Below are 10070 nucleotides of genomic sequence, written 5' to 3'. Positions count from 1 at the left end.
TGAAAATTTCACATACTTTTATGTGTTTATCTCTCCCTCTCCCTCTCCCTCTCCCTCTCCTTCTCTCTCTCTCTCTCTCTCTCTGTACAGCTCCCCGTATATCTGCTCGCCGATTCAAAACCCTAAACTATAACTTATCTGTATACGAAGATCGATTCCCATCTCCATTTTCTGTCGTCGCACACATCTCGATTTTAATGCGAGTCCTTTCTCTCGGTAGCTTCTTTTATCCTGTTGCATTTTCCTTTATATCCATTTCTGTTTTGTGCATATCTGCGTCGGGATGAGGTTGGTGGGGCGAGGGGTGCGTTTGTGGGATATGTGTATTTTGAAGCCTTGCTGCGGATGGTTCGATTTGGGGGGGTAGGGTTTAGGAATTTAAAATGGGCAGGTCGACCGGCAGCTTGTTTCGAAGTGCTACTCGAAGATTGAGTTAGTATCAGGATGCTCTATTCAGATGAAATGGTTTTTTGTTGTAGTTTATAACGAATTGGGCTAGAAATTGCACCTCCGGGCTGCTGATATATGCGATGGTTTGTCTATAACTGAAAGTGGTTTGAACGATTCTCTCTCTCATTTTCACTAAGATATGCTACGTTTTAAACATGAGAATTGTGACCTCAATTGGTGAAGTAAGAAACATGCTGTGAATGGCAGTAAGGGTTTGAAAATCTAGTGCTGCTATTATGGTTCTGGTAAGGAAGCTGCTATATATATTGATGAAGAGATAGAAAACCTGTCTCAGTCCCTACGAGGAGAAATTCCCTCAGTCATAGTTTGCATGTAGAATGTAATTCTATGTTTACATCGTCCTTACGAATATTTCTTCGCTTATCCTGCCGAATCTGCTGATCAAAAGTCAATGTTTCCAATTGTAAATCAGCTAGTGGTCTGCAATCTTCACAGTGGATTTCAGTACTCTAATTGTGATTAAGAGTGCTCTGCAGCTCTTGATAGAGTTTTCAAAGCCTGGTTTTGAAAGTACTGAATACCACCATTTGAAATGGATTATATCCATTATGGAAAAGTGTTTTGATTGAAAGGTCCGAATATAATTCTATTAAAAAGATAATTGCGTTGTCCAGGGGAGAAGGTTTTCTCAAATATAGACATACTTTTGAACTTTATAGAACTAATATTCGTGGTGAAGTATTCACTAACCTCTGATGGGCTACTGTTATGAGATTCCATGTCAGTTCTGGGATCTGCTCCCTTTTAAGTAATGTGCTGCCATTATGCAGTGGTGCATACTTATTCATATCCCATGAGGTGGTGTGTGTGTTTTGGCGGCTCGGGTTTTAAAAAATGTAAATGAATGTGAGTGGAAAAATTAGTGGAATGCATGTCCTACTTTATATATGATTTTACAATGAAATGTGAGTAGAATGTGTTAATGGAAAGTGAGGCCTACTAAGTACTAACCATATATAGTAGTAAAAGTTAAATGGGACAAGTGATGGCCGACTAACCAAAATGGAAAAATGAGATATTTAAGCGCGGACAGAGGGAGTATTTGTGTCTGCTCTAAACCATAAAGGATGATCAGTTATTGGTCGTACCACATCTTTCCTTGTATAATTTGATAATTTGTTGTGTATGACCTCTATTTTGATTGATTTATTGATAAATTGTTTACATTAAAAGGAATGCTGACCTTAGTTGAAAGTTAAAAGTTAAATTGGACACATCTATTTTTTCATGAATTACAAATACAAGTTAGCAGGTGGGTTGAATTATGGCTTCATAACTGTGTAATTATAAAGATCGCCAAAAATGGAACTGAACTTTGCTAGACTGTACTGCTGGGCTGCACTAGCCACTTGCTATCTGTCTTTGGACTAACTTTAACCTCCACTTTCTGTATCTTCCTCACATCAATAAGCTGGCCTCACACCTATATGGATTTTTAAACAACTTTCTTTGAATTGGTTTAAGCTCTGCCTAAGGCTAGGAGGGGCATAAGTACCTCTCAAACCTTGCTAAGAATATGCTATTGCTGCAGAATATAGACATATATAAATATATGTCTGTGGACTTCATGTCTTTTCTTGTGTTATAAATAACTGTGTGGACACCTGTAACTCCCTTGCATGCATATTACACAAATGTGTGTGTACATCTATTTAGTCTCTTAAATTAAGCTGACATTATGTGTTTTTTTCCCTGCAGTGTTGTTATTCTGGCAGCTATCAGTGTTTGAGGTGGTGGCACATGATTGATGTTAGCTTCCAGGGGAATTGTATGTTGACATACCTGTTCTTGTTTCCAAAGGTTGTAATGCATTATAGATTCTATCATTCTAGAGAGAAAGAGGATTGCAAGTCTAAGTAGTTTAATTTTTATTCAAGATTTAAAACTTATCATATCCGACAGCTGAAAATTTTAGGTTAACCATCTATGCCTGGCAACGAACTTGGAGATAGGGTCCACAATTTCTTTGCACAAGACAATTCATCACAGGGGCAACATCAAACACATGGTTTGGAAGGAAACTGGCCAGTGCCTAACAACAATTTTTGGGTTGGCAGCCCAAGACCTGTTGGTGTGGTGAATTCAAGCACTAAAAGTTACTCTGGGCAAAACCCAGGTATTACCTCTCTGATTCAATATTTCAATGTCAAGCTGGATATGTTCTCTAGGTTTTTTCCATTTCTAGTTTGGCATACACACATTGCCAGTGTACTCATCTAAATTTCTCTTTTGATATTTTGAGCAGAAATAGATAGAGGGCACTCTAGCTACCCTGTTCATGCAGCTCATGGATTGAATTTTTCGCAATCAAATCTAAGGCCTGATTTCTCTAGAAGTCAGTCCCTAAATGAGCAGCAATATTCCAACGGGCATATGTATGGAAATCAATATTCCCAAGGTAGGCAGAATGAAGAAAACTTTCGGGAATTGGATGCATATTCTAATCAACACAATATATTAGCCTCAAGAGGCTTGCCAGTGCATGAATTGCAGAGAATTAGCGGCCGCGAGCAACTACCAAATTCTTCAGATAGATCAGGATCATCTGTCTCTTCGGTTAGTTTTGATCTATTTGGTGGTCAGCAACAGATGAACCATCAGCAAGCAAGCCTGCTGCAGGCATTACAGCGGCAGCAATCTGGCCTCAATGACATGCACCAACTGCAGCAGCAACTCATGATCAGGAAAATGGAAGAGCTTCAAAGACAGCAGCAACTTCAACAGCTGGACTCACGGCCTCAAAATCCTAATCATCAGGTTCCTCAGGCTGCCAAACAGGCATCTGGAAGCCAGTCCCCTATGTTTCATGGTACTTTAAATTCTGATGCATTACGGAATCCTTGGACTACTGAGCCTGGGACAAACTGGCTTGGTCGTGGTTCTGCTGCCATTCAAGGATCCCCTAGTGGCATTAATTTTCTACCAAATCTTGGACAGACACACCAATTAATAGACATGGTGAATCAACAGGCTGATCAATCCCTTTATGGAGTTCCAGTATCCAATTCAAGGGGTTTGGGTGTGAACCAATACTCTACGATGGTGACAGAGAGACCGCCATTGGCTCAAATGCCAACATCTGGCAATTCTCTGTACAGTAATCAACACAATTTTTTGCCTGATAGACTTACTGAGGGGACTTCCATATCTCGACAAAACTTTCAAAATGAAACTAATGAACATGGTTCTAGTCAAGCCATGAATACTGGCTTAATGGATATAGGATTCCACCAGCAAGTTAATTCATTGCAGAATAATGCAAAACATCAGGACCATGCAAGGAAACGGGAGCTGTCTACTGTATCAGAAACTTCACAAGAAAGATATCCAATGCAAGTATCTTCACCTCAGAATGAAGTTACCCTTGATCCAGCTGAAGAAAAGATCTTGTATGGTTCGGATGATAGTATATGGTCTGCATTTGGTAAGCTCCCAAGTATAAGTGGAGAAGCGGGTAGTTTATTCGATAGTAGTAGTGGAATATCAAATGGGATTCCATCCCTTAACAGTGGTAGCTGGAGTGCTCTCATGCAGTCTGCGGTGGCTGAAACTTCTAGTGCTGATATAGGGCGTCAGGAGGAATGGAGTAGTCTGAATTATCACAAGGATGGTTCTCTAGCAACTCCGCCCCCCTTAATTCATAATGGAAATGTCAAACAATCACCGTTGACCAGTGACAGCGTTCGAATACCTTCCGGAAAAGGCACTGAATCCATTCACTCTTCTGACCCTCTCAGACCTATGGGATTGAATCAACTTGGACACACTCTCCTGGGGCAGCCTATTGAGGCGGTGCCAACTGATGTTTCTAAAAGGTTTGGACAGTCTGTTGCGGGAACTAGCAAGTGGCTAAATCGCAGCCAAGTCCAAAATCAATTAACAGGTGAGACTGATATACGTGGCAATGCCTTGGAAAAAGCTGTGGGTGCTGAGAGAAATGGAAAGAAAGTTTTTGCAGATTGGCCTCCTGGTCAGGGTGGAACTAAACCACAATCAAATGGTTGGAATGCTCTGGCAGCTGTACCGCCTGCTGGGGGTACATCATTGAATAGTCATAATGCTGAGAAAGTATCTCAAAATCAGAACAACCAAGTGAGGGCAATGCAGGGTCAAATGGTAGATGGAGATTCTTTATGGAAATCCAGTCCCTTAACTAGTGCTGTTGAATTTGGCTCCGTAAGATCTATGACTGGGAATCACCAAGCAAATAATTCGGAAGGAAATTTGGGTTTTCACAGTGCTGCATATTCAGTAGCAAACTCATGCAATATGGTAGCTGGTGATGGAGCTAATCCATTTGCTCGGAATAATTATTTACTCAATCAGTGGAAGCATGCCTCTCCTTCAACAAAATCCCAAGGGGGTGAAAGCTTAGGGAGAATGATTGATCCGGGTAATGATCAGAATCAAGGGTCACGGAAGAGCCCCGATAATGGTGATATGATAAATTATGATAGGGAGAACTGTGCCATGAAGGAAAATTCTAATGACAGTCATCGCTCAAATTTATCTAATCATGCTTCAGGCGGCCTCAGGGAAAGTGGAGCAGTTGATGCAATTGATTCAAGGTCTCTATCCTCTGGGAAGCAAAAGTTGAGCAATCAGCTTGCTAAAAAAGGTTCCGCTCCTCGCAAATTTCATTATCATCCTATGGGAAATCTGGATGATGATGTGGGGCCTACCCATGACCTTAAGCAGCCTACCCAAGCACAGGCCACTGCTCTGCAGAACGCCCATCCTGGCCAGTTGAATCTGTTTGGTCAGGTTCCAATAAATTCTGCAGAAAAGGTAATATCTCATTAATTGTATTATACACGACACTGAATTATTACTAGACAAAAACTAAGTATTGTTTTACTTACAGGGTGAAATTCCAAAAGACAGTAAACACCATGATAAAGAGCCTTCTGGTGGTAGCTTCACTGCTTATGCAGCTGGGACATCTACTCTTTTTAGTCAATCATTTGATTCAAGCACTAACAAGGTTACATCACCCAGGTACTTCAAGTTTTCTTTATCTTAATAGAGTTCACTTGTTGTCAGTGCATTCTGATTCTTTTCTATCCAATCCAGCCAAAACATGCTGGAGCTTCTTCACAAGGTGGATGTATCATCTCAACCACCTGAAGCAGAAAACTCTGATGGGTCTGCTGGTCACCTTCAGCGCAGCCAATCTTCTTTCTCTAAAGGTTTTGGATTGCAACTTGGTCCTCCATCTCAACTATTGCAAATTCCAGATCTTTCATCACCCTCCCAGAAAGCTCAAAGCATGGCAAATGCAGCATGTACCAGTCTTGCTAGCATAGGAATGGCGAAGAATAGCATGCACATGTCATCTTCGTTCCAATCTAGGCAGTCCCCAAATGAAAAATCTCAGATGGAATATGAAAACCATGCATCTGCAGGTCCAAGAAATCCAGGGAATGATAACTCTGTCAGTAAGGGGCCAGGGAACTATCATTCAGCATTTACTTCTGACACTCCATATATGCAAAGTCAGCTTCAGAATAAACAAGCAACAAGGCCAAACACAAAACCAGCTATGAATCAGCACATTGACTCCTCATTCAGCTATAGTGCTTCACACTCAATGGAAAGAGGTTCTGCAGAGACTGTTCTACCTGATACCTCTGGCAACCATCAGAAAAATAGTCTTCCTTCGTCTGGGGGCTCTGCTCAGCAAAGCGGCCCTTATGATGTACAAGAGATAGGTCCAGCTGGAACTGCATCATCCAGGGATCAAATGCGCGGTTCTCAGCATTTTGCAATGTCAAGCATGTCTCGACAAGGGTCTTCAAGCCAGATCTTGAATAACATGTGGTCTAATGTTCCTACGCCTCAAAATACTTCAGCAGCTCAGTATCCAACAAATTTTAATGAGCTACCCCAGCCCAATATATTGGAATCTAGTTCTCGAGGTGATCTTGATGTTGGTAAAGGGGGGCATATTTGTACGAAGTCTACTGCAATGCATGTTGACGGCCACATGCAAAGGTTGAAGGAAAACTCTGGAGAGGTCGTCTCTGCCTCGAAAATAGATATGCCTTCGGGAAGTGCGTCTTATATTAAGAATCACTTGGATGATTCTCCTGCTAACTCTGCTTCAACACAAAAGGACATTGAATACTTTGGCCGATCTCTGAAACCTAATAGCTTTACTAATGAAAATTTTTCCTTACTAAACCAAATGAGTGACCTGAAGAATGCCGAGAGTGATCCAAGCATTAGGTTTTCAAAGAAATTAAAAGGACCGGAAAATGTTCATGATATTCATCAATCACATTTGGTAACCGAGAAGCAAAATTACGAAAATTTTAGGAACTCGTTGGGTTCAAGTAGTGGAATTCCTCCTGAAGATTCTAGGGTGGTGACCTTTTCTACACCATCTGATATGATGCTGAGGAACACTTCACCTCACAGAAATGCTGTCCCAGAGGATGTTTCTATGATGACTGCTCTGCATGATTCTACTAGCAAACCTCCTGCTGATGCTTCCGCTGTTAGAGTTGAGCATCACGCGGTTAGCCCCCAGATGGCACCATCGTGGTTCAACCAGTATGGATCCTTGAAAAGTGGGCCATTATTGCCTATGCAAAATATGTGCCATGTCATGTCCTCGAGACCGGAAGAACTTCCAATTTCTACTGGAATGTCTTCTATGGGTACACCTTATTTAGAAGATAAAATTGTTGCTACTCCTGTTGAGGCATATGTCGGTGGTGCTCTTAAGAGTTGTGTTCCCACAATCAAAGCAAATGAGCACTTATTTTCTCCTCCATCAATGAAGATGAATGTTTCTGATCAGCATCAGGTGATTTTGAGACCCAAGAAGCGTAAGACTGCTACTTCCGAACTTCTTTCGTGGTATAAAGAGATAACACACTGTTCACAAAGTCCTTCAATTCTCAGGTAATCATCATGAATCAGTATGGTTTTCTCTGGTTTCCACCTTAGTCATTGCTGAATCTCTTTCAAAAGAATATATGGAGACACATATATGCTGTATGGATTTAGTATTCTATGTGGTTTTGCTGCAAAATCGTACTTGTTAATATTCATGAAATATTACTACATGCAGTTTGGTAGAAGCAAACTGGAGTAGAGCAGTAAATCGTCTTACTGAAAAGGTATTATGGGGTTGCTAATAATGCCCTCGTTATTATAACTATACAGACTGTGTCAACCTCAACCAGACTATTTACCTTCATCTCTGATGACAGGTTGAAGATGAAATCGACCTGATTGAAGATGGACCTCCATTGCTTAGGTCAAAGAGAAGGCTTATTTTGACAACACAGCTTATGCAGCAATTATTTTGTCCTCCCCCAGCAACAGTTCTATCTGCTGATGCTATTTCCGAATATGAAAGTTTGGCTTATGCCGTATCTAGGGTAGCACTTGGAGATGCATGCAGTGCACTATCTACCTCTAGTAATTTGGATTCGCCCCGTCATGACATGAACATGTAAGATCTTCCTCCCTACCTGGATTTATTCAACCATGTCAAACAATTTTTTTTTATTAATTAGTTTTTCAAGAAATTGTGAATATAAATTTCACTTATGTTTTTCTAGACATGCTGTTAAGGGCAAACTCAACGGCGGTCCATGTTTTGCGAAAGTCATTGAAGATCTATTGGGAAAAGCTGGGAAGCTAGAAAATGATTTACTGAGGTAAATCATGTCTCTTGTCTGGTTTCTTCTTGTTTACTTTTTCCTTGCATTTCATGTCAGGTTTCTGTGATTTCATCTGGTTAGTGTTACATATACTGGATGATGACTTGTGTTTTGGTGAATAATATTATTGATTCTTATTCTCGCTGTATTAGATTGTTCTAAACCTACAATTAATTGGCTATGATTCTACATAAGAAATTGAGAATCTCCTTTTCATTAGTTTGTTTTGCTGGTAATGTGTGATTGCGTTTCATTTCTTGTGCTTTTGTCCGATGTAGCAAACTAGCGATAATATTGACCTTTCTCTTTGGTGCTTATATGCTTATTGTGTTCGCCAGGCTGGACAAGACTGCATCAATATTGGATTTGAGATTGGAATGCCAAGATTTAGAGAAGTTTTCTGTCATCAATCGATTTGCTAAGTTTCATGGTCGGGGGCAAACTGATAATGCAGTGATATCCACTGATGCGACGACAGCTACTCAAAAACCTTGTGCACAAAGATATATAACTGCTGTGCCAATGCCTAAAAGTCTTCCTGACTGGGTACAATGTCTCTCACTATAATGATTATTGATTTATTTTTTGTCGCTGATGTGAACTGTGTCCAGTACTTTATTGACTGGCACTTTCACCAAGGACAGTTAAATGGCGAATTGCAGGAGGATGGACATGAAGTCTCCTCAAATGTGTTGGTCTTTTCAATTAGGCATTTATGTTATTATTGAGAAATGCAAGGTTCAGTTCATGTACCACCCTATGAAATGGAAAAAATTTGGGATTGCCCATCATTTTTGCCTAGACGGGGGTAATATTAAGTGCCACATGCAAATGGATATATGACACTTAGGTAGAGAAATATTTTATTATTTATATTCAGTATGTATTCTTTTCCTTTCTAGGCATTTAATTTATGGAATCCCTTTTTCTCACTGCAAATTAGGACCAATCCAAGGTCTGATGGTTTGTTGACTTGGAGCCTCAATCTTTGCAAAGTAGGTTCTATTGGTTTGTTTGTCTCAGTGTTATCTTTTACTCCCTCTGTCCCGCTGTAGTTCGAGATTTAAGAATGTGGTGTTTAGTAAGTTAAATGGAGAAAAAAAGTGGATAAGTGAAGAAAATAAAGTAAGAAACAGAATAAAGTAAGAGACATTAAATGTGTTGTTTTTTGCCAAAAATGGAAATGACTCAACTATGGTGGGTCAACCAAAAAATGAATATGACTCAATTGCAGTGGAACTGAGGGAGTATAAGGGACAAAATGATTTGCTATTGATATGCCAGGAGCAGCTATCTAGGATGTTTTCCATATCTGGTAATATATAAACTATCATGGCACTCCTTGCATCTGCTTGATTCAAGCTATAGCTCTAAATGAAACTTTAAAAAAAATTGGCTTCATATACCTCAAATTCAGTTCCTTAGTAGTATTAAAGAAGGTTTAAGCAGTTCATGGTGGCTTTGTTAGTTACTGGATGTCACTCTGTATCTTTTTTCTTTAGTTGATTAATGATCTCCTTTTTGAGAAGATTGGTTTTCTTCATTTATGGCCTATGCAATGTTAGGGAAGTTGGAACATGTGATCTACTAGTATTTTCTTTTTCATTGAAAGTACTGTAGCAAAATTCACGTGTGTTTGCACTGTAATCTTCATTCTTTTGCCTGATATCCCCTGATAATGTTTGCTCTAATTTGTTTTTTACGAATACAATAAGTTCAGAACTGTTAACTCTAGGTGGATTTTTGATTCCAAGGTATCATCATTGAATTCTCTTCTATAATCTATACTTGTTCGTTACATAGATTTTAGCATCATCCTCTTAACTCAGAAGTAGTAGATGCTTTCTCCATTTGAAACTACTCTGAGAATTTATTTATTTACTTAGTTTATATTCTTTCTGCAAGTACTCTGCAATCATCTTG

At 39.8% G+C, this 10070-nt stretch overlaps 1 protein-coding gene across 3 annotated transcripts; it reads left to right on the top strand.

Annotated features, from left to right (window-relative positions):
• LOC121750257 lies at window positions 1-9042 on the top strand. 3 transcript variants are annotated; one of them, XM_042144763.1, is made up of 10 exons: window positions 1-216; window positions 2170-2239; window positions 2374-2587; window positions 2717-5259; window positions 5336-5469; window positions 5545-7380; window positions 7550-7598; window positions 7692-7936; window positions 8046-8144; window positions 8486-9042. In XM_042144763.1, the coding sequence occupies exons 3-10, from the start codon at window positions 2398-2400 to the stop codon at window positions 8712-8714; spliced, it is 5325 nt and encodes a 1774-aa protein (XP_042000697.1). In that variant the 5' UTR covers window positions 1-216; window positions 2170-2239; window positions 2374-2397; the 3' UTR covers window positions 8715-9042. The 3 variants fall into 3 exon arrangements, with proteins under 3 accessions (XP_042000697.1, XP_042000696.1, XP_042000695.1); XM_042144762.1 differs by having other exon boundaries at window positions 2170-2271; XM_042144761.1 differs by having other exon boundaries at window positions 2-216; window positions 2170-2271; window positions 2387-2587.
• The last annotated feature ends 1028 nt before the right edge of the window (window positions 9043-10070 follow it).

Source organism: Salvia splendens, chromosome 10, assembly GCF_004379255.2.
Source record: "Salvia splendens isolate huo1 chromosome 10, SspV2, whole genome shotgun sequence".
NCBI classification, from domain to species: Eukaryota; Viridiplantae; Streptophyta; class Magnoliopsida; order Lamiales; family Lamiaceae; genus Salvia; species Salvia splendens.
Note: the sequence above shows the minus strand (reverse complement) of the source record. Positions and strands in the feature narration are given on the sequence as shown.